The sequence below is a fragment of the Ochotona curzoniae genome, unplaced genomic scaffold, assembly GCF_017591425.1.
Source record: "Ochotona curzoniae isolate NIBS_2020 unplaced genomic scaffold, NIBS_Ocur_1.0 contig_883, whole genome shotgun sequence".
NCBI lineage: Eukaryota > Metazoa > Chordata > Mammalia > Lagomorpha > Ochotonidae > Ochotona > Ochotona curzoniae.
In genome coordinates this window covers 63,010,106-63,034,568 of record NW_024466599.1, presented here as the reverse complement: position 1 = coordinate 63,034,568, position 24,463 = coordinate 63,010,106, and the positions used below count along the sequence as shown (strand labels likewise).

Here is a 24,463-nt window from a genome sequence, read left to right as displayed (position 1 = left end):
GGATGGGTGCAGACACTATGGGGTCTGCAGGACCAAAGACAGGATATGCTGCCAGTGCCCAGGGACTGCAAGTGGGACAGGGAGGAGTGGAACAGAGGGGGCATTGCGTGGTTACTCAGTGCAAACTAGCAGAAAGTAGCAATGAGGCCCAACAGCAAGCACAGAGGACTTATGGATCCAGTGCCTGCTACCTCCTCCTCTCCTGAGGCTCCTGTGTGGGGAGCTTACGGACTTGTCTTTAAAACCCAAAAGTCGGGCCCGGCGCGGTGGCGCAAGTGATTAAAGGTCCTCGCCTTGCACGCCCGGGATCCCATATGGGCGCCGGTTCTAATCCCGGCAGCCCTGCTTCCCTTCCAGCTCCCTGCCTGTGGCCCGGGAAAGCAGTCGAGGACAGCCCAAAGCTTTGGGACCCTGCACCCGCGTGGGAGACCCGGAAGAGGCTCCTGGCTTCGGATCGGCATAGTATCGGCCCGTTGCGCTCACTTGGGGAGTGAATCATCGGACGGAAGATCTTCCTCTCTGTCTCTCCTCTCTGTATATCCGCCTTTCCAATGAAAAAAAAAAAAAAAAAAAAAAACCCAAAAGTCACTTCAGACTTGTGTGTCAGGAATAAGGGATATTCTGAAGTTTACCTTCTATTGAAGAGAAGGCAGAATTTTATTACAGCATGAATTGTACTGGATGCATTCAAGCCTCCTAAGAGAACCCTAGATAATATTTTGAAGGCCAAGAGCTGCAAGGCAGAGTGGGTAAGTTTTTGGACCTAAACTCCCTACCCCAGTAGGGAGCATGGTTTGAGCTCAGAGCGACCTGCAACAGTGCCAACCCTAGTCTGACTGGGACTTTCTGAGCAGTGATACTCAACCTTGAATATGCCCTGAATCAGCCTGAGGCCTTGCTGGAATGGGAAAGCTGGGCTCCGCCCTGTGCTTTGGATTACATAGGTCTGAGAATGTACATTTCCAATGCACTCCCAGGTGACAGTGTGGCACAGCCCCAAGGACTGTATTTTAGGAAATACTGTCCTAAGGGATTCTTCCCAGTCGGCCTAGTTTGTAGATGGCCAGGCAACTGGAAATCCTCAAGTAGAAGTCTGCAGGCCACACAAGTGGTTTGAGGGTGACTATATCCCTACCTGCTATCTCAAAGGACCAGCTCTGTGACTGTACAAGAGGAAAAGGGTGGAACACACTCAGAGAACCAATGCAGCCCCCTAGATGAGCAAAAGAAAGTTATCTCCGTACAGAGAGGACGGGCTCTGCAGTTGCTGTCCAGCAGAGCAAGCGCCTAGAGCAGGGGGACAGCAAACCTTGATGACACTGGGCACGTTCAGCTTGGGAGTTGCCAGGCCAAAACATGCATCGATTCCACAAAACAGCAGGATGGAGAAAATGATGGAGAAGTCTGCCACCAGGGCCCGGACCTACAGAAATGAGAGTGGCAAGTGAGCCAAGATCCCAGCCAAGTCCAAACAGTCATAGTCCCCGTTTTCAAGTAGCAAAGAGATGTGTGGTTGAAGCTTGGGCTCTGAAGTCAGCAGGCCCAGACTCAAGGCCTGCCTCTGGCTGTGTGACCCTGGGGAAGCACGTCCTTTCCGCCAGCCTGTTTCTTCCTCTGAAAGGTGGAAATAGCATGGCACCTGCCTTAGGGGTGCCATTCAGAGGGCTTGGCATGTGGCAGTGAGAGTGGGAGCTGTTCTGACCCCTGTGACCACAGCAGCCCTTGCTGAAGACATGCTCAGGGATAAGAGATTGAACGAGGTCACTCAGCAGGTGTGGTGAGGGCCAGGGTCGCACTCTAAAGGAAACGCTACCTCTTTTTTTTTTTTTTAATGATGTAGTTCCACAGGCTCTGGGATTACCTGTCCCCCTCCCTAAGTTCCCCCTAAAACCATTGATTTCCCCTCTAGTTTTACAAGGAGTGTCCTGCATGAACAGTTGTAAGTCCATCATGCTGTTATTGAAGTGGGAAACTCTACCTCTTAAGAATGTGTGCCAGGCTGTTGCTCCCTGACCTGGTCTAACATTTTCTGTGAGGGGAATTTTGATATTCTCAATTATAAATGAAAGCTAGGACTTTCTGTTAAATAAAAGATAATATTAAGAAAACAAAAGGGCTAGACCAGAGTGGGAGAAGACAGCTGCAACACATATGATCATTCAAGAATTTCTACCCGGAATATATGATGAACTGTTACATGATATTTAAACAGATACTTCCAACAAGAAGTGAAATGGCTACACAGCCAATAAACACAAGATCAAGTTCTTAACTGCAGCAGTCATTAGGAAAATAAAAACAATAAATACTACAGACAATACCAAATGTTGTCAAGGGTATTTGACAAGGTGATCTAGTTCTGACTATGCTTGAAAAAATGGGCTAGTGCTCTTGTGGCATCAGTCCTAGGTAAGTGCCTGGGGACACTTAGTGGGGCCTCTTCTCTGCAGGGGACACTTACCTTGGTAGGGAAATAGCGGCTGAATTTGAACTTCTTTAGGGTTAGTGTCATGGAATATGTCCCGAAGAATAGGATGAAGGACATGAGTGCCAGGTCTGGGACGAACTGACAGGAATTTCCAAGCAGGCGCCCACCATAGCTCAGACACTCCTTCTTGCTCAGCAAAGACCAGTCCAATGCTGTGAGGTTAAGGGGGTTGTACTTGGAGACCAAGCACAGGAGATAAAGGATCAGGGCTTTTCTGTTGGGTCAGTTGCGTCCATCCCTCTGCAGTCCTCATGTGACCCATTATACGTTGTCAGCCTCACAGGGGCCCCAGCCCTCCTATACCCCACGGTGCCTTCAGCAAGACACAGACCAGCTGGTTCAAGGGATAATAGGCAGGTGGCGACCATGAGGGTTCCTCATGGTGCTCCAGGATAAAACATTTGGCTAGCAAGGAGGGAGTGTGCAGCAGGCTTCTGTTACACAACCAAGCACAGGCCTTGTGATCACCTTCTCCCTGTCACACACACTTAAGTTGGTATGCCAGCTCCTGAAGGCCCCTGCTCATCTTTATTAGGGGGCTCCTGGGACCAAGGAGGACAGATTCCTTGAGTGGGGGTGACTAACAGATGCTCCAGGGCTTGAGAGTGGCATTGTTGGGTCGGTACTGGGGGTTTCTAGTAGAAAGGGAAGGAAAGGAAGTAGGACACTGAGTGGGAAACTGTTTACTAGTTTGCTTGTGCAACCCTATTCACCACTCCTCACTTCTGCCTCCCCTTCATTCACAAGTGTGCATATCATATCTACTCACACGGTCTCAATGTAGTGAAATCTGGTCTTAATGGGCTGGTTACAATACATACTTAACATTGAAATGTGTGTTTAAAACTGCAGGGGACCATGAGATGAGGCTGGGGTCAACACAACTGATGTCAGCTTCCCCACTCTTTCCCAACCCCTTCCAAAGACAAAAGCATTTGAATGTCTGATCTGCGAGGACAGGACTTACCAGAGAAGCATTGGTGTTTGGTGCCAGTGGGGCTGAGGCATTGAACGTGGTTGTGTTCACTGCAGAGGAGCACATGACATTGGCAAGGTCAGCAGCTGCTGAGCCGCAGCATGCAGCCCTACACAGTCCCAGCCCTCTCCCATCTCCCTCTGGTCCCTGAGAACCAGCTTCCATGCTGAGGGCTGCTCCCCATACCCAGGCCCCATCACCTTCCTCATTTTGCTTTGGGGAGGGAAGTGCTGGGGGGACATAGCCCTAGCCACAGCCAGTCAGACTTGCTGGACCAGGACAGGGCAGTTCCCACCTGATGATGAGCAGCTGGTTTTAATAATGGAAATAAGAAGTCTGGTGTTAAGACAAGTTGGTGGATAATGTGCTGTGTGAAACCCTAGTGGCAGCCAGGCCCATTTCTGTGCTGGTAGATTAAAAAAAAAAAAGTTTCCAAGAACTTCCTCTATGCTAAGCACACTTGCAAACCTTCACTCATATTCATTTAAGTTGCTGTATCTCCATGAAACACCCCCATTTGCAGATGAGGTAACTGCGGCCCAGAGATTAAGTAATTTGCCCAGGTTCTACCATCACACAGCTCTCACTTGCAGCCATGGTCCCATCCCAGACAGGCTGACCTAGAGCTGGTAAGCCTCCCAGCTCTGTGGCCCTCTGCAGACACGCCCCCCTCCCTCCTGTCCTCACAGGCAGCACTTTCCTAGGCCTGTAATGATGTATGGGGTTCGATACTATCTTCTCAGATCTACCCCTGGCATGCAAACCACGGAAAAAGATCTAGAGGAGAATTAGGAACACACAGGTCCTGCTCCCTTGCTGGGCACTCCCCTCTTCCAGCCCCCATGTCCCCAGCTGGAAGGAGGATATATTGGGGATCCCTTCAGGGGTCAGGAGGACTGTAGAAAGGCACTGTCACCCCCTCCTCTCACTTCCAGGTGTCCTGCTTCCCTTGCTCAACAGGCCAGGCTGCATAGTGGGCACAGCCGCTCATTCATTATGCAGAGGGTGGGCTTTGAAGGGTGAGGTTTGTGGTGTCTTTCCCTCTGAACTGCATGGGCTGAGGTGAAGGCCAGGCAGTGTAGGCACACCAAGCAGCTCCTTTGCAACAGGCCTGGGACAGAGGGCCAAGGCCCATCTGTCAGCCTGTTGGAAGGGAGCACACCCCTCTTGGCTCCTTGACACCCGAGGGCAGAAGTCCGTCACCAGGCTGCTCCCAGTCTCCCACAAGCTGCCAAAGGCCAGGGTGTGTTAATGGAACTCCTTGGTGGGGCTCACTTCCAGGGCAGCTAGGCTGGTGGCTGAGGACTTGGGCAGAATATTCCCCCCATCTCCAGACCCACAAGCTTGTTGGGATTGTTCTGAAGGAATCTTTGCTTACTAGAACTCTGGGATACCCACTGCCTTTTCTCACAACACTGACCAAGACAAGGTGACACGCCTATAAGAACAGAGGGAAGTTGGCAGCTAGGCTGACTCAGACGGGAGTTCCTGCTAACGTTCCAGCCTAGGGAACGTGGGGATTTTCCACTAAGGTTTTCAGACCAGACACTGGCTTCTGCTTAGAATTCTCAACACTTTTATACTAAGAATGTTGCAAAGGAAGCCTCTTAAGATAAAGATGGAAGAACTATAACATAGCAAATTCCAGAAAAGCTCCAAATAGTAAAAATATTTAAAACTAGTGTTTACAAAGTAGTACTCACTTGGGATTGAAAGCAGCCAAATCAGTATGTGCAGCATCCATAAACAGAATACAAATCAGTTACAATGGAAACAAAATTAAAGAGAAAAAGAGTTCCCCCTTTGAGCTTCTATCTTGATAGACTGAGCATGACAATGTCAGCCTGGATTTGTAGTGAAACTAGGACTACAGAATGTGGGGTGGGCAGGTGACCCAAGGACACGGAACAGTTAGTTCTCCCTCCCTAGAACTTTCCTTTCCAGGCTCTCCTGGTCAAGAGTGACTTGTCCAGACTTTAGCTCCTTTACTTTCTGTGAAGAAATTTCTCTTCCCGGGTTCAGCAGATAACAGTGGCTTAGGATTCTACTCAATACTTTGACAGGGCAATTTGACAATGTCAATTACATCAGAGTGACCTGAAAGGCTTGCTGATCCAGAGAAAGTTGACCTCTGCCCCTGAGGATCTGATGAGCGGGCTAGAGGGCACGGAAAGTGGGCCTGGGAATGTGGATCTCTAACAACTGCCCTGATGGCGCTGATGCTGCTGGTCCAGGGACCGTGACAACAGCATGACCCAAAGGTACGTGGTAACACCAGGCATGGGTATGCTTTCATGTCTGAAAGTCACTGCTCTGTTGGAGTGTTAGTGATCCTGGGACATTACGGGCCAGGAGCTAGTCAGATTCCCAGTTTCTTCCTTGAGAGTAAAGGAGCTGGAACTAGGACACCACGTACCTGGGAGAGCCAGTGTGGAGATTTTGACGCATGGGGGCTTAATGAAGCCCCTCAAGTCCACAGAATCTGGACTGTTTCCAAAAGAGATCATAGTCATGGACTTCTAACAGTCACGTTGGTGGGAAGTTTATGCTCAGTGCACTCTAGAGTGTTCAGAAAGTGCAAGCAGAGTGCAGAGAGCCCTAGAGGGGCTGGCCTGCAGAGGAGAGATTCACTCTAGGGCAGAATGAAAAGCCCTGCAGGAGGGATCCCTTGGTGCTCTGGCAAGCTTTCCCTATCACTGATTCTAATGGGGTAACTTAACATCAAAGGAGAAGAAAAATGAAAGAATAGAAATTAAACCTAAGCTTTCTTACAGGGCTCAGTGTGGTAACCTAGTGGTTAAAGTCCTCGCCTTGCATGCCAGGATCCCATACGGGTACTGGTTTGTGTCCTGGTTGCTCCACTTCCATTCCCCTATTGTGGCCTAGGAAAGCAGTAGAGAACAGCCCAAGGCCTTGGGACCCTGCACCTTTGTGGAGGATCTAGAGGAGATTCTTGGATCCTGGCTTCTGATTGGCTCAGCTCCAGCCATTGTGATCACTTGGGGAGTGAACCAGCAGATGGAAGATCCTTCTCTCTGTATCTCCTTCTCTCTGTAAACCTGACTTTCCAACAAAAAAAATAATAAAAAATACTTTCTTACAAAATCAGTGCAGTGACGGGGGAGAGGGGGTAGTAATTAAAACTAAACTGCTGGAAGGCAGAGCATCTTCATCTTCCCTGGAATAGAGCCTAAAGTAGAATTTACACTGTTGTGCAGCAGATCTTTTTGATGAACTTGCGATTACTTTTTATACATAGTAATGTATTAAGCCCAGCATGTACTTCTTTCCTCCACCTCAGTCTGATTATAGATCTGTAAATCTCACAAAAGTCCCATGAGATCCACAGGGCTGGTACTGACAGCCTTTCCTTAAAGCTGGGGGAAACTGAGGTTTGGGTGGTCTTGAGTGGTCTCTGGGCCTCAGTTTGCTATCTCTGAACCCAGTGTTATGGTGCTTGGAGGAATGTGGGTGGATCACCCACCTCCCAGGCACCCCCAGGCACCCCCAGGCACATCTCACTGACAGCTCTTAGGGATGTGATTAAGACTGTGAAGGAAGCCACATGTCCAAACTCTGTAGGGTTCGATAATGTCACCAGTGCCAGGTTGATTTACTCACTTCCTGACATGACCTCACAGGATTGCCCCTATCAGCAGGTTGACCAACTGACTGAAGCAGCCTCCCACACCAGTGCAAGGATCCTTGTTATGGTAACCACAGTGCAGGCACATTTGGAGAGTGGCCAAGGAGCTCACGCCTGACCAGAGGGGGCTGGTGCTTCTCCTGTGGTAACCCCCATCACTTTTAGTGCTTCCTTAACCTCCTTAGGGTTTTTGCTCTTCATTCTCTACTCTGCATGTACTGATTAGAGAGAATGAAGTGGGTCCCATGTGAGCATGATGGTGCTTCCTTGGACCTCTCTGTGAGATAGTGTGTGAGCCCCCAAGGGGTAAGTAACCGTAGGTTCTCTAACCACTCCTCGAATAGCTCTGGATTTGTCCTTGTAGGAAGGCTCACTCTCTGCTGTGATCTCAAGGCTGTGGCCACAAAGGCAACAATGTTGGAGAAGTTACTGTACCAAGCACTGATGGGGCTGGGAAGGACTGGGGGATTTTCAGGTCTCCCTCAGGCCTGAAGCAGGAATACCTTGGCAGCACTCCTCTCATGTATGGCCTGTATCTCACCATTTTTCTCCTCCTGAGGGACCCCTCTGCCCTCCCGACTGTCATCCTGGTCACTGATATTTGACTCATATTACAGCTACTATTCCCTTGGTTTCCTTCTAAAAAATGGTTCAAGATCCTGCATTTGCTCCCTTGAACAGTAAATCCTAGAATAAAAAAGTCCCTCCAAGCAGGTTTACCCTCCCACATAAGAGAACAGAGCTCTGGTGGTGGGTAGATGGGAGCCCAAGGGACTATTGGAGTTACCGTCACCTGTGTCAGGGGCGACACACTCGCATTTGTAGGTAGTGATGGAGTCAGGCTTGAAGTCCATGTTGATAGGGTAATACTTGAAGGCACCAATCATCTTCTTGATGGCATCGTAGATGAAAATGAAGCTGATGAGGGTGGAGAAGCCCTCCTCGGTAAAGCGGGTGATATACTTGATGATGAAACTGGCATCCGTGGCCACCAGGATAAGGCACTGGATGGCTGAGTGCAGGCCAATCCAGAGGCGGAACTCCATGTAATCCAGGCCGTTGCCTCTGGAAGGCAGAGGAAAGGCAGGGGCCTTCAGCTCAGGGCTTTGGCAGTTGCTAAGCTCCCAGACCAGCTGAAGCAGCTCATCTGCCTCTTGTGGCACAGGTGCCCTCCCAGGGACAGTGAGAGGGCTGGGCAAGGGAATGATTGCTGGGATGTCTGGTCTCTAAGAACTCTAGAAAAGATCTCAGAGCTCCCACATAGGAAACAGACACCTATAGAGAGTGGACAACAGGGGAATTCTGGAATATAGGACTGGAACAGGTCTTAGAAATGGTCCAGTCTAAACTGTCATATGATAGAGGAGGCAACTGAGTCTGGAATAGCAACAGGAGCTTCCAGGGTACTGAGCAGCCTCTGGTGTCCAGATCAAGTCACTGCATACATCACAGTAACCTTCAGGCCACAGCTGTGCAGAAGCACACTAGAGTGCATTTGTTCTGACTATGTATCTCCTGTAGGCTGTGCTGATATGCAATAAAATAGCTTGAAGGTTGGCAGCTGACAGGAGTCAGGGGGTCACCTGGCAGCCCTCCTGTAGTTGAGGTTTTGGGCACTGCCTACCTGCCTTCCACCTGTACCCATTGCCCTGCCTTTCCCTGCATACAAGGGCAGGTCGTGAGGGCCACCAAAGGGCACCTACTTGCTGAAATCGAAGAGGAGCTTCTCGAAGATGAGGATGGGCCCCGTGCTGCTGAGGATGATTAGAGGCTGTCCCGAGAAGAGGCAGAACAATGCGCCAGCCATGGCAGTGCCCAGGAAGCTCTCCATCACTCCCTGGGGGCACGAGAGGAGGACGCTCAGCAGAGGCTGGAGCAGGCACCTTTCCACAGGGCTGCAACCCAACTTTTTCCAGGGTCCTGGCTAGTTCCATCCTTTGTTCCGGGCCCTCCCCTCCCCAAATCCTACTAGTCATCCCCTATTTCACAACTTGCAACCATGGCCAAAGTCACTGCTTCTAATTCCTATGTGATTTTCTTTTAGAACCTTGGAAAAAAGTGGCATTCTTGCCTCTGTGTTCATTTTACTCCCGCATAACATACTATGCAACCATCTATGATTCATGCATTCAAATCCATTAGTTGCCTGCTCTGTAGCAGGAATTGTGCAGGGTATTGGGCACCCTCTAGTGGGAGACAAAAGTAAGTAAGCAGGGTTTTCCACTTGGGCATCGCTGATATTTCTGGCTATGTAATTCTTTGTTGTGTGAGTCTGTCCTGTGCCTTGGCGGATGGTGGGCAGCATTTCTGGCTGCTGTCCGGGAGATGCCAGTAGCACCCCACCCAAGTTAACAGCATCCAAAATTGTTTCTAGATATTCTCAAATGTTTCCCGAGGTCAAGATTGCTCTTGGCTCAGAGCCTCGGCCTGAAAATGACGATCTAGGTAGGTCCAAGGGCCATAGGAACACACAGTAGGGGTGAAGGTGTCATGTGGATGCTGAGACCCAACATGCAAGCAGGGACTAGGCCAGGAGGATAGGGTGAATTGGCATCATGAGAAGAAGTAAGATGATCTCAGGATAAGGAACAGTGAATCCATATAGGCTCCAGTTGAGAACCAAAAAGAGGATGAGGATTGGCAGGAAGCAGAAAGGAGAATGGGTCAGTGGGGCAGGAATGCCCAGAGGGAGGACTGAAGCCTGAGTGCTAGTGGGGTCACGCCACAAGGGCCATGTGGAGCAGAACAATGCTAGTGTCTGGTGTGGAGAACTGGGGGAATGGTGGTGCTGTGTGCTGTGCCAGACAAGGCCCAGGAACAGCAGGTCAGGAGGGAAGGTCACAGATGCAGACTCAGCCATATGAGCTGGGAGATCCTGAGGAGCAGCCATGTGGACACCTGCCACCCCCCGCCCCAAGGCAGCGGGATGTTCGCTTTGAAGGCCAGGAGAGAGGTGGAGGCTGTGGTAGGCAGCCATCTCTATCTGCAAAGATGGGTCTTTCCCCTGGAACTCTGAGCTTCCTGAGAGGCAATGGGAAAAGTGCCAAATGACAAAGTAGAAGATTCCTCTTAAAAGTCTGACCTACCATGATAGCAATCTTACATTATGTCTGTAGTACTGTGATTTAGCTTTTGGTATCTTTTATTTGAGAGGCAGAGAGAGTGAGCTTATTGTTGGTTTACTCCCCTGAACGCCTGTAATGGCAGGGAGCTAAGATTGAGATCCATGTTTCCCACATGGGTCACAGGAACTCAGTTCCTTGGAGTCATCAGCTCTGCCTCCAGGTTTGCATCGTTGCCAAGCTGGAGACAGAAGCCGAAGTCGGGTGCTGATGTCTTGATTACTAGGCTGCATGCCCACCCCAGTCAGACACCTTTTAATACTATTAGATTATCTCTTTTTTTCCCTCCTCCTCTTTTGTTTTCATTTTTAAAAAGTTATTAAGGATGAAAGATTACCAAGTAGATGATGACTGAAATCTTGGTGATGGGGTGAGGGGTGAAGCACCTCACTGCCACTAGATGGAGGCAGACTTTGCTGAAGTTCCTGCCCACTTCCCCCACATACCTGGTAATTGTCAGTGGCATCCCCCAGAAGCCCACCAAAGGTGATGGCATTGGTGATACAGCCGAGGTAGATGAACAGGATGGCAGAGATAGACTGGATGTGGAAGCCGTCATAGAAGTCGCTTAGGAACCAGGGCAGTTTTCTCTTGACATCCAGACAGAGACCACCGAAGAACCTGTTCAAGACATGCCCCCAGGGGCTACTTTCTGCCCCACAAATACCAGGGAAAGGCAATGCTATTTACAGGCACCCTGGAGGTTTGGGGAGAGGGAAGGAATTCAGCCAGGGGCGGTCAGAGACAAAGATCATCTTATCAGAACATTTAGGTTCAGGGACTCAATGGTACCATCCACAACAGGAAGTTTGCAGAAGAGAAGGTCTGACAGGAGCAGGGCCTGAGGTGGACCTCACAGCCCACAGGGGAGCAGGGCCTAAGGTGGACCTCACAACCTACAGGGGAGTTAAGTTCTGGGTTCAGGAGAAGTTGTCTTCCTTACATCCCCAAAACAACCCACAGGGCCTGTGCTTACAAACAGGCTGTGTCTGAACCTAGAGACACTCCAGATTGTAACACAGATTCATCAAGGGCAGGTTTGGAACGGTAATGGTTACTTTGCTCTCTGAAACACCCAGGTGGGGAAGCTTAGGTCTGGGGACAGTGGGGATGCCAGTACGCATAGCTCCTGGCATTGTATAAGTATGTGGCACGGAGGGTTCCTCGACCTTAGTATTATTGGTATTTCAGATCAGATCATCCTTTGTTGGGGGAGAGTGCCCTGGGCACTGTAAAAGCATCCTTGGTCTCCACTTCTTTCCTGGTTGTGACAAAGGAAAAAGTTCCTTGACACTGGCAAAGTCCTTGGGCAAGGAGGGCAGGGTAGGAGGCAGTGAGGAAGTCAGGGAGTAAAGTTGCTTCTTGCTGAGAATAACGGCTAGAACCAAGCACATAAGAAACACAAGTACACCCTCAAAGTCATGCTCACACTTGGCTTTGCAGGGTCATCTCCCTTCCTATAGCTGCAACAACCCAAGCTGCTGTAAGAGCTGGCAAAGGAGCTCAGGCCTTTTCCTAAGAGGAGACTTTTTGAAAAGGTAGAGCTGAGTGGGAAGAAGGTACTGTTGAACCATATTCCCCACAAAAGCCATATTAAAGGCCTGACCTCCATCCCTGTGAACATATGCCTATTGGAAATAGGGCCTTTGCAGAGATAATCCAGATGAAGTCATCAGCAAGGGGCCTACTCCAACATGATATGAGAGACACACAGAGAGGGGCTGTGGTAGAAAAGGCAGAGCCTGGAGATGCAATTACAAGCCAAGGAACACCAGGGTTGTGTGCTACCACCAGAAGCTATGAGGAGGCAGGGGAGGGGTCTGCCCAGGGGCTGGGATAGGGGATGTACCACAGCTCTGCAGAAACCTCAATTTATAACTCATGGTTCCCAGATCTGTGGAAGAAGCTACCTGGTTTGTGTGCATTGTTCTGGCACTCCTAGGAAACAAATAAGGCTATTCAAAGAAAAGTCTGGGTTCCTCTACTCTCATGTGGGGCCTCCCGTCCCCTGTCCTGGGACAACTGTATTCCAGGATTCAGAAGGGGCGTTCAGGACACAGAGAAGGAAAGAAAGCAGGCTAGATCTAGTGGCATGGAGTGGGTACCACAGAGAGTGATGGCAAAGATTCCTAGAGAGTGGGTGAGGTGGGGACAAGTGGAAATGGCAGCAGGATCACTGTCAGGTGGGGTGGGCACCTTCCAGTCCAGACAAGCTCCTCCCCGATCTCATGCACAGCTGGCATCTCTCCATCATCCCCACTGCTCGGTCGGCCTGCCGCTCCACTACCAGATCCACTGCCACCGCCTCCTCCTCCGGCTGCACCACCGCTTCCTCCTACAGAGCCATTCATGTGACCCAGCTCCATCAGGGAGAACACGGATTTCCTGTGACACAAGAGATGTGGTGAGAGTGAGGCTGCCAGTCCTATTGGTCAGGGTTCAGTCCCTCCAGGATTGTTGGAGAGCACCTCCCCTTTCCAACAAAAGTTATGCAGTATCTTAAAGGGCAGAGAAAAAGGCAGGTCTCCCAGAGTTTACAAATGCTAACATGGGGCTGTATTGATTTCCAGTGTTTCAAAAAGAGAAAATGAGAGGCATTGTGGCACAGCAAGTTAAGCCACTTTCTATGACACCTGAGAGCTGGTCTGAGTCCTGGCTGCTCCACTTCTGATCCCACTGCCTGCTAGTGCACCTTGGGAAGGCAGCAGAAGATGGCCCAGGTGTCTGTGGCACTGTCACCCATTGGGAGACCCACATGTAGTTGCAGGGACCTGGTTTCTACCTGGCCTTGGGGAATGATCCAGCAGATGAAAGATTTTTCTGTTTCTCTTTCTCACTTTATCATTCTTTCAAACAAATAAAATAAATATTTTAAAAAAATATTTATTTATTTTTATTGGAAAGTCAGATATACATAGAGGAGGAGAGACAGAGACGAAGATCATCCGTCCGATGATTCACTCCCCAAGTGACCTCAATGGAGCCAGGAGCCAGGAACCTTTTCCAGATCTCCCACGTGGGTGCAGGGTCCCAAAGCTCTGGACCGTCCTTGACTGCTTTCCCAGGCCACAAGCAGGGAGCTGGATGGGAAGTGGAGCTGCTGAGATTAGAACTGGCACCCATATGGGATCCCGGTGTGTCCAGGGCGAGGACCCTAGCCACTAAGCCACACCTCTGGGCCCAATAAAATAAATCTTTAAGAGACAAAAAGATACCAATAGAGAAAAAGATACCAAAAGGTATTTCCTGTCCCAGCTGCTCCCCTTCCACCTCCCTGATCCTGTATACACACACACACACACAACACACCTTTTGTCGGCAGAGGGCACTTTTTTTGGAGGCTCAATGCGGATATTTGGGTCCCATTCTCCAGGCGGAAGGACAATGACCTCGTCCAGGAACTCGTCGATTCCCGCGATCAGGTCCTCCCGGTTGCGGGCTTTGTAGGCCACATCGCTGAAAAGCTGGCGAGTAGAGAGCGGGTAGAGGCTCAGCTTCCTGCCCTTTCTTACTCACCCGACTATCAGGGGCATGTCATGTCTAGTCACACTTTAAACCACTGTTCCCACTGCTCCCATGGCCAGTACCCTTTGAGAGCACAGCAGGGCAGATGAAGCAGGGCACAGCGTGCCGTGGGCGCCAAACACTCTAGCCTGTGTTGGACTTAAAGGCCGGGTTGCCATATTCTGTGGGGCTTCTGCGGAGTGACTTAGCCTCCCTGGATTCAGTTTTCCACAGGGGAAGCATACTAGAAAATTTCTGTTCAGTCCAGCTGGAGAACAGGTGCGTCTGGTCCATCTGCTGCTGCCCAGCCCTTCACTGCTGGAGGCCAGGCTGCTATTGTCTTCAGCGCTTGCTCTCAGAGTTACAGAGCTGATTGGGTTCTTTCTGCGTTTCAAGCTCCTGGGGTGGGCTTCCCATTGCAACAGGGATAAGATGAGAAACCTCAGCTCTGCTTACAGCCTGCACAGTCTTGGGCTCACCTCCCTGGCATCGCCTCCTGCCCTCAGAGCTCTTCAATAGACCCTGCGTGAACCCGCTTGTGTCCAACTTCCCCAAGCCCTGACTCCCACTCCCTTTGTGTGGAATGCTGGGTCTCAGGCTCATGCTGGGTCTGCCTCTATCCTGCACCCCCTCAGCTCCATGCCTTTCCACACACACATGCAGGCCCCGAGTCCTGCCTGATGCCCTGAGCAGCTGGCACTGGGTGAGTGTTATGACTCTAGACTTGCACTGCCTCCCTCCTAGCCCCACCGGCCTTGACGGGTGCTCCTGAAGGACAGTGACCAACCCCCTAAGCTCATCACTTTCAGCATCCTGCACAGGGCCTGGTACACAGCAGGTCCATGGATATGCCCATGAGATAAATGGATAAAAGCAGAGGCAGGAGGACAAGCTTCTGGTCACCACTTACATCATCCACCATGAGGGTGGCAATGGCGCGGCCGATTTCATTGTAGGACTTTGCTCTCCCCAAAGGTCCCAGCAGTATGAACAGAAATCTACAAAGAAGTGAAGAGGAGGAGGAGGGCTAAGATGAGAAGGAAAAGGAGATGCAGCTGAAGGCAACTCTTTGGCCCTAAGTAGCCTTCAGCCTTGGCTTTCTAACGTCCTTCCTTTGTATCCGGGACTTGTCTGGGGCAGCCTTCGCCCTTCCTCTTACTCTCCCAAAACTGCTGCTCCCCCAGCTTCTTCGCCTTTGTCTTGTTCCCAGGCAGGCAGGCCCAGCAGCTTCTCTCTCAGCTTGACTTCCTCCTCCTTTGGGATGACCTTAAATAACTTTACCAACTTTCCCCTTGTCAGAGGCTTCCTCCTCCCCAGCAAATCTCCATGCTCAGGGGGCTCCTGTCATAGCACTGTCTGCCCACCTAGCCGGACAGCCGGCTCTAGGAGCACAGGTGTGCAGGTGGGCTTCCACCACTGCTCTCACCTGGTGGGCACGGGCACCTCGGTCACTCCTCCCAACATGGCGGACTGGATCAGCCGCACAAACGCGATGAACGGCTGGTCCAGGAAGTCCACCTCACCCACCAGCACATTGGAGGCTTCCGAGTCCTTGGGGATCTTCTTCATGAATTTGTTTTTCCGCTGATCAGGGAAGGCAAAAAAAAAAAAAAAAAAAAAATGATGCCCATGAGCACCCTGCACACACCCTTTCTCTCCTTCTGATTGTTCTGCGGGTCTAACTTTAAAAAATGCTGCCACAGTTTTTAGGAGACTGAAAGAAATAATTACTTCTGAATGTATAAATGAGAAGACTTGGGAGTGGCTAACCACAGACACTGGTTATCCTTTGTAGATGACCCCAAGGTATTCCTGAAGATTACCCAACCACACAGTGGGCTGATTCGATGCTCAGCCACATCTGTGGGCTCCTGCCACCTGGAAGGCCAGCATCTCAGCATCCACACTCCAGCTGCCCAGCCCTCCTGCTCAGTCTGCCCCTGTGGGGGCTAAGGGGAGGAAGAGGCCTAGTCTCACGGTGGGGATTGGGGGGCTTTATTTGCTCTCAGTCACCAGCTTCCTGACTCACGGGAAACCACAGATTCCTTTCCAAGCCTGCAAGAAACTTCTGTGCCCCCAAAGTGCACCCCCCAAGAGACTACCTAGAAGACTCATAACTCAGTGTGGCCTCCCTGTGGCCCCTCTGATTTCTGTCTGCCTAGGGCAGGAGGGCCAAAGGGGTAGAGCCAAGCTACTGGTTGCAGCACATAAGATTAAGCTGCTGCTTGCCGTGCCAGCAATTCAGGTTGTCATAGTGCCAGTTCAAGTCCCGGCTGCTCCACTTTTTCTTCTTCTTCTTTTTTTTTTAAGATTTATTTATTTATTGCAAAGTCAGATATACAGAGAGAAAGAGAGACAGAGAGGAAGATCTTCCGACCAGAGATTCACTCCCCAAGTGAGCGCAACGGCAGGTGCTGTGCCAATCTGAAGCCAGGACCCAGGAACCTCTTTCGGGTCTCCCATGCGGATGCAGTGTCCCAAGGCTTTGGGCCGTCCTCAACTGCTTTCCCAGGCCACAGGCAGGGAGCTGGATGGGAAGTGGAGCTGCTGGGATTAGAACCGGTGCCAATATGGGATCCCGGTGCGTTCAAGGCGAGGACTTAAGCCGCTAGGCCATGGTGCCAGGCCCCCAGCTGCTCCACTTCTAACCCAGCTCCCTACCAATGTACCTGGGAAAGCAGCAGAAGATGGCTCAAGTACTTGGGTTCCTGCCATCCATGGAGACTTGGCTGGTGTTTGCTCTAGGATTGCCCTGGCCCAGATCTGGCTGTTGCAACCATTTGGGGAATGAAGCAGCCCACTGCTGAGCCCATCTGCAGGCTGGGCATGGGCAGGAGTTAGCTCGGTATGCACCAACCAGGAGGATAGGGCCTGCAAAACAAACCTCTCTAGGCTGGCACCCAAGGAGCACCCATTGGCCCATCAGCTTCGGAAGCTGCCAACACTAAGGAGCAGCTTTGGGCTTTGGTCAGGAGACCAGACATAAAAAGGCCACATTGCCTGGTGAGGGGCACAGCCAGCATTATTACCATTTGTATGTTTGTTAGAGCAGGTTATAAAAGACCTTCTTCACCAGTCACTGCCTTCTTATCAAGGCACCACTGTCATGCAAACATGAACATAATAATAATATTCCAGAAAATACTGGTTCCTAAATTCTTCCCAAGTTAAAGGTTCTCGAGTCAGACTGCCTGGGTTGGATTATGGCTCTGTCACCCTTCAGCAGGGCAGTCTTCCGTGGTATGTAGCTGCTTCAAGCCTCAATGTCCTCCGTCCACTGAAATGTGGATGACGAAAGGACCTTCCCGACACACAGGAAATCCTTGTTGCTCTCCCTGCAGAAACCAAGTTTCTTTCTGCCCAGGCCTCCGCCATAGCCAGGGGCAGGGGCTTCCCTACCTGGTCTGTGTTTGGGGTGTGAGAGATGTCATTCATGCTCCTGCTCTGGGCATGGCCTAGAAGAGAAGAAACAGCAGGTCAGCAGGGTAAGGCAGACCCTTGCCTCTTGGACCTCCCATATGTGCCTCTCCCTGTCTGTGACCAAAGCAAGATTCCCTGCCCTTAATCCTGGGGCCCCATCAAATCGGGGTCCTCTCACTTTGCTTTCTTGAAAGAGTGACTAGACTCTATGCTCCACTTCTTTCTTCTCACTTCTCATTCTACTGCGCTCCAGCCTCTGCCCTTCAGCTCCACCTGCTGACTTTCCTTCAGGTGCGCCAGGCCCAGAGAAGTGCCTTACCCGATGTGAGACCATGTGTCTATCAGCTTGGGATTTGTTGGAGAAGAGGAGGGAGAGCCAGAATCTTATCTCTCTCCTCTATGATTCTCCTCTGGGATTCTAAGAAAGCGGGGCTCTTCATGGGGTGAACATGTCACTGGGGTCATTAGGGCCAAGAGAACACCCTGGGGCAAATGCGTTCTGTGGCTGAGGCTGTGGCTGCTACCTCCCCAGTCCTTCCCTGAGCATGGTCAGGAACCCGGCCTGGGCTGCCCTTGTTCACATCCCCGCAGTTACTCCTTCACATTCCCATTTCTCTCTTCATTTCTAGGTCTGTCTTCTTTCCTCACATCTCATCTGTCAGGCAACCGCTGGTGACCTGCCTGAAATGTTTACAACCTTTCACTTAAGCCCCTCACCCTGGGCCTAGCAAATGTGGCTGTGACTCTGCCCACATTCCTCCTTTATGGTAGTGTGAGACTGTCACCCACAGATGGGGACATTGTCTATGCCTCCTTGGGGAAAGGGGATCACCTGCTTTAAATTACAATAAAAAAAAAAAGATGGAGGGAGGTTTATTGAAACCTAAGACCATTAGGATATTTGTAACATAATTTGTGAGCCACACAAAATTTTCAGCTTAAAAAATATCCTGCGGGCCCGGCAACGTGGCCTAGCAGCTAAAGTCCTCGCTTTGAGCACGCCGGGATCCCATATGGGCGCTGGTTCTAATCCCAGCAGCTCCACTTCCCATCCAGCTCTCTGCCTGTGGCCTGGGAAAGCAGTTGAGAATGGCCCAAAGCCTTGGGACCCTGCACCCACGTGGGAGATCTGGAAGAGGTTCCTGGGTCCTGGCTTCGGATTGGTGCAGCACCTGCTGTTGCGCTCACTTGGGGAGTGAATCTCTGGTCGGAAGATCTTCCTCTCTGTATGTCTGACTTTGTAATAAAAATAAAATAAATCTTTAAAAGAAATTATCCTGCTGAAACTCACATTGTGGCATAGTATGTAAAGCTGCTACCTGAAATGCCAGCATTCCATATAGGGTCCAGTTCAAATCCTAATGCTCCACTTTCAATCCAGCTCCCTATTAATGGTTTGGGAAATCAGGGGAAGATGGTCCAAAGTCTCAGGCTCCTGCACCCATATGGGAGACCCAGTAGAAGTTCCTGGCTTCTGGCTTTGGGACAGCCCAGCTTCAGTTATTGCAACCAGTGGGGAGTGAATCAGCAGATAGAAGATCTCTTTCTTTTTCTCATTCTCTTTCTCTGCCCACCCTCTCTTTCTGTCTCTCTCTGTAGCTCTGCCTTTCAAATAAAAATAAATAAATCTTCTAAAAAAGTTTTTAAAAAGCCAGAATCTTTCTTTTAAATATTAAGAATTAAAAAAAAAATCATGCTATTGCTTGAACTTTGAGTCCTACATAAAGAGTTGCTCTGGCAGGGTCAAACCAAATGATTCCACAGGGCTAATAATGGTTCCCGAACCAGAGGTCTCCCTCTCCCCCACTTTAAATGCTGACAGCACAGGCTTGAGTACTGATCATGCCAGGGTATGAATTAAAACTTCATCTTTAGGAGAGTCCTTGGAATTTTGTGGCAGTGTGTTGGGCCCTGAGAACAGCCCAGGCTTTGAGCTGCAGTTAGATTTCGCCCACGCATGAATCCTTAGTGAATCCTGGACTTTACCCCCTGCCTAGGAAAAGGTGGGCATTCCCCCAGGGCCACAGCCAGGATGAAGCAGACACAGGGAGGCCAGCAGCACTCACGCAGACGTCCATAATTTGCACTTTGCCGCATCCGCAGGTCCTCGGTGGAGCGGTGCAGACTCGAGCCACCTGCAGGGCTCCGGGCGGGGCTGCGACCTGGAAGGAGGAGCAGGGCACCTGACTTGGTAACCAGCCCAATGGCACAGCATAGTCATTCAGCTAAATAAAGCTGGTCAGCAAGATGTGCTTCTTCCCCTTTCAGGAAAAATGTGGAGTGTGTGTGTGTGTGTGTGTGTGTGTGTGTGTGTGTGTGTGTGTGTGATAGAGGAAGAGAGAGAAAAAGAGACCTCAACAAAATTACAGAAATATTTGAACTGCTGAAAATGAGATAGATACACAACTTATTAAATAGGCACTAGATACAGCATACGACCTGGGTTCATCTTTGCTTCCTGACTGCATGGCAAGGACAGCACCTAAGCCACAGATTTGCTAAGGATGAAGTGTGTCCACACAGGAGGCGCTTTCAGAACAGTTCTGGGAACATGTCAAGTGCAGGGCACACCTGTGCTGTAGGATATAATCAATGTTTTCCATTTTTAAAAAACTCATTTACAGAGGTCGGACCCTGGTTTTGGGAAAGTTAACCTTCTGTGAGAGTTCTTGCCAGATAGAACTACAGTTCCAATGTCTCAGGGTCTTGTACCACAGTGGTCTAAAACAAAAAGTAGAATGAGAAAAGTGTGAAAGAAGAGAGATCCTGGTAGCTTTTTAAAAACGGCTTTTTTATTTTGGGTTAAAGTAACAAAGTAGAAAATGCTGTTTGTATTAAAACAGAATTACTTCAAGGCCTGGCATGGTAGTCTTTGCCTTGTACACACCCAGGATCCCATATGGGCACCGGTTCTAATTCTAGCAGCCCCATTTCCCATCCAGCTCCCTGCTTGTGGCCTGGGAAAGCAGTTGAGGACGGCCCAAAGCCTTGGGACCCTGCACCCATGTGGGAGACCCAAAGGAAGTTCCTGACTCCTGGCTTCGGCTCGGCTTAGCTTTGGCCATTGCAGCCGCTTGGGGAGTGAATCAGCAGACAGAAGATCTTACTGTCTCTCCTTCTTGCTGTATATCTGCATTTCCAATAGAAATAAATAAATCTTTTTAAAAATTTACTTCAGCTCTGAACTAGCCTTGAGGTTGACAGACATGACTTTGTACGCATGCTGTTTTTCGGTTGTGATGTCCTTTTGCTTCTTTGAAAATTGCTATTGTGTAAGAGAAACCGTGAATTGCTGCCATCTATAGTTATGATGCTTTTAATAAAAGTGACCCATGCGGGCTGGCACTTTGGCTCAACTGGCTAATAATCCTCCACCTCTAAGCACTATCATCCCCTAAGGGCACCGGTTCTAATCCCGGTGGCCCTGCTTCCCATCCAGCTCCCTGCCTGTGGTCTGGGAAGGCAGTAGAGGATGGCCCAAAGCCTTGGAGCCTGCATGCACATGGGAGACCCAAAAGACGCTTCTGGCTTCTGGCTTTGAATCAGCTCAGTTCCAGCTATTGCAGCCATTTGGGGAGTGAACCAGCAGATAAGACATTTCTCAGTCTATCCTCTGTAAATCTGCCTTTCCAATAAAGTTAATAAACCCTTTTTTTAAGTGACCCATGATATGCAGAAATTTAACTACAGAATGTAGGAGTGGTGCTCATTCTTTTTTTTTTTTTTTTTAAGATTTATTTTATTTTTATTGCAAAGTCAGATATACAGAGAGAATGAGAGACAGAGAGGAAGATCTTCCAGCTTATGATTCATTCCTTAAATGACTACAACAGCTGGAACTTCGCTGATCCAATGCCAGGAGCTCAGACCCTCTTCTGGGTCTCCCACACAGGTTCAGGGTCCCAAGGCTTTGGGCCGTCCTCGACTGCTTTCCCAGGCCACAAGCAGGGAGCTGGATGGGAAGTGGAACTGCTGGGATTAGAGCTGGTGTCCATGTGGGATCCCGGTGCGTTCAAGGCGAGGACTTTAGTCACTAGGCTACCATGCCAGGTCCCTCACTCTGGTTTTTTAGTAATCACAATAGATGCACATACAGCAAAAAAGAAAAGAAGAGTCCCTGGAGAGTGTTTTCTTACTGACTGTTAACTGCTCTGGTGACAGCATTTGTCTGCCAAGTTTAGCAGAGCTCGTATCATGAGGCTTCTTGACTCACATACTGAGCGCAGAGGGTGGAAGGCTTGAGATATGTACTCAGGACCATGCAGTTCCCTTGAGTGGCCCTGGCTCTGCCAATCAGCCTTGTAAGCCTTGGCACCCTTGTCATAAACTCATCCCCTTCTATCACCTCCACGTGGCTTCTGCCAAAGCTCTTGCTTTGTCGGTGGGGAGGGGAGATTGGTGAGCATCTTTCAGGCCTTTTCCTAAACAAGCCTCCTCTGGCAGCAGTTTCCTGCTGTGGGCACCTGAGGCTCTCCTGTCGTGCTCCCTAGACCTGCCACGTCCCACCCTGCCTCTGTTCCCAGGCTGGCTGACTCTGACTGGTCCAGGAGGGGCCCACAAGGAAGACATGTTCCAGGTCCTCTGAGGGAAGGTTGTGTGCATTCCAGCCTGAGAAACAGCTCTCTTTCCAACAATCATTCTGCTCTGGGGATGGGGACAGTGTTGGAGTATGCCTGGGGTCCTACAGCCCTGACTGTAAAGGGACCTGGGGGAGCCCCAGAACTTCTCCCACATCATGAAGCCAGATCATCCCAGTCACCGCAGGGAGCTGGCCCGTGTGCCTGGTGCCTAGCAGCAGACAGGCAGACTCACTGGTGGTAGAAGAGACAGACTTTCCAATGTCCACCAGGGAGCGGTGCATAGGCTTCTTGGTCTGGTGCCGGTGCTTCCTCAGCAATACGTAGCTCACCCTGTCTCGGAGCTCTGGCCGTAGCAGCCCATCCTCGATCTGCTTCTCGATAACGTCATCTGAGTGAGAAACGAACATACCTGGTCCACATGGCCCAGAATGCACCCAGGGTGTGGGGTCATGTTACTGAGCAAAAGGTGGCAGGTGAAGTAGAAACTTTGCCACTAATGGCAAACCTGGGCACATCATGAACTCTTGGTCTCTTCATGTACAGGAAGGATGTGTATAGGCAGTTCTCTGTTCTATCACCCAGTATTACCATGAAGAGCAAATAAAATAGTAAGAAAATGCCCAGGGTACCATGAATAACATTGCTTTTCAACTTCCTTTGATCCTAAAACGAATTCTTGGGCAACATACTTCCAGCAAAGTTGAATGGGTTAGTACAAAACACATAAATTGGCAGGAATTGGAGGGCAAGACTTGTGCCTGGTTTTGAGAGAACAGCAAGAATGCTGCCCAAAGGGGTCCCCGTCTCACCTATGATCTGTGGCAGGGAGCCACTCTCCAAATCCAGCAGCACCGTCCCCGTCTGCAGGCAGGTGCGAAGCTCGAAGAGGCTGTGAAGGGACAGTGTGGACACGTGGGGCTTGCTCCAGCGTTCACCTCCTTCCTCTACCTTTTCTTCAAACTTTATCCACCTGGAAGCGGGTGGGGCAGATATGGGGGCTTAGCATGGCCAGTGTCCTTGGGAGGAGACCCCCACCTGCTTATCTGGGGAAAAGGGCATGGTCTCGGGCTCCTGTCGTAGATGCAGTTGAGATGTTGGTCCCAGACTCACAAGCAGAGGATCTCTTGAGGGACTGAGGATCAGAGAAGCAAGGAATCCTGCCTGGAGACCCCGAAACCACCTTCTCAAGATGGCAGCCTTGGGGTTGGCATTGTGGAACAGCAAGTTAAGCTGCGGCCTACAAGCCTGGCATCCTATGTGGGCACTGGTTTGAGTTCTGGTTGCTCCATTTCCAAACCAGCTCTTTCCTAACATGCCTCAGAAAGCAACAGAAGATGGCCAAAGGGCTTGGGCCCCTGCATCCATGTGGTAGACTTGGAAGAAGTTCCTGGGTTGTTGGCCCTGGCTCAGCCCTGCCCATTGCAGCCATCCTGGAAGTGAACCAACAGATAGAAGGTTTCTCTCTCTCTCTTTCTGGAAGTCTACCTTTCAAATAAATAAATGCTTAATTAGCCTCAAATCAGTAGGATGACTTCCATTTACTCCAGTAAAAACCCCAAGGGTTTATTTTTGGATCATGACTAATTCTATAGTACTGTAAGAAAGCAAAATATCTGACAAACATTAGGGGAAACTTAAAAAGAAGAAGAATGGGAAGAAGGCCTGTATTAACAGATATGAAATTACAGAGGAGAGACAGAGCGAGATCTTCTATCTGCTGGTTCACTAGTCAAATGGTTGTCAAGGCCAGAGATGGGCGGAAGCCAGGAGAGTCTGGGTCTCCCACATGGGTGCAGGGGCACAAGGACTTGGATCATTTTCTGCTGTTTTCCTAGGCACATTAGCAGAGAGTTCATTCAAAAGTGGAGTAGCCAGGAGGCTTGCAAGCACCAGCATCGCATATGGGCCCAGTTCATGTCCTGGCTGCTCCCCTTCCCATCTACCTCCCTGCTTGTGGCCTGAGAAAGCAATAGAGGATGACACAAAGCCTTGGGACCCTACACCTGCATGGAGACCTGGAAGAGGCTCCCTATTCCTGTCTTCAGATCGGCTGAGCTCTGGCTGTTGTGGCCACTTGAGGAATGGATGGAATATCTTCCTCTATATCCTCCTCTGTGAATCTGCCTTTCCAATAAAATAAATAAATACTCAAAAAATATGAGATTAAAAAAATGAGAATATTGTGGAGAAATACATCTTAGACAAGATGTAAAACTACAAAAGCAAAAAATGGACAGATGATACAAAAATAAAATAAATACAAACTTTAAAAAATATTAGAATTTTAAAATTTGTTTGAAAGGCACAGAGAGAGAGAAAATCTTTCATCCATTGGTTTACTCTCCAAATGGCCACAAATGGCCTCGTTCAGCAAGACCAAAAGCACAAGCCCAGAGCTTCCTTTGGGTTTCCTACATGGATGCAGGGTGCTTGGGCCATCCTTTACTGTTTTTCTAGGCATACTAACATGGAGCTGGATAAGAAGTAGAACAGCTAAGACTTGGACGGGTATCCACATGGGATGCCAGCCTCATGGGGAAGCTTAGCTCCCTATGCCACAACACTTGGTCCCTAAATTTTTTATATAATAAAATATGACATAAGCCAAGTTCAAACAAAAGTAAATACTTGGGAAAATATCTGAAAGAGTCCAGAAGGCTATTTATACCCAATAGTAAATAAATACTTCTGGGACAGACATCATGGCACAGTGGCTTATGCCACTAC

General features: G+C 49.8%; 1 protein-coding gene across 1 annotated transcript in view; it reads right to left on the bottom strand.

Annotated features, from left to right (window-relative positions):
* Positions 1–24,463, bottom strand: part of SLC4A5 (solute carrier family 4 member 5) — a 55,795-nt gene that overhangs the window by 15,598 nt on the left and 15,734 nt on the right. Inside the window, exons 2-15 of the mRNA XM_040993675.1 lie at positions 22,546–22,706; positions 21,969–22,124; positions 19,223–19,318; positions 17,136–17,191; positions 15,163–15,320; positions 14,647–14,734; positions 13,542–13,696; positions 12,429–12,617; positions 10,679–10,853; positions 8,814–8,947; positions 7,904–8,175; positions 3,456–3,514; positions 2,462–2,662; positions 1,310–1,423 (exon numbers count right to left, since the gene is read on the bottom strand). Of these exons, the coding sequence (XP_040849609.1) occupies positions 1,310–1,423; positions 2,462–2,662; positions 3,456–3,514; positions 7,904–8,175; positions 8,814–8,947; positions 10,679–10,853; positions 12,429–12,617; positions 13,542–13,696; positions 14,647–14,734; positions 15,163–15,320; positions 17,136–17,191; positions 19,223–19,318; positions 21,969–22,124; positions 22,546–22,706 (2,014 nt within the window). The remainder of the gene's footprint in view (positions 1–1,309; positions 1,424–2,461; positions 2,663–3,455; positions 3,515–7,903; positions 8,176–8,813; positions 8,948–10,678; positions 10,854–12,428; positions 12,618–13,541; positions 13,697–14,646; positions 14,735–15,162; positions 15,321–17,135; positions 17,192–19,222; positions 19,319–21,968; positions 22,125–22,545; positions 22,707–24,463) is intronic.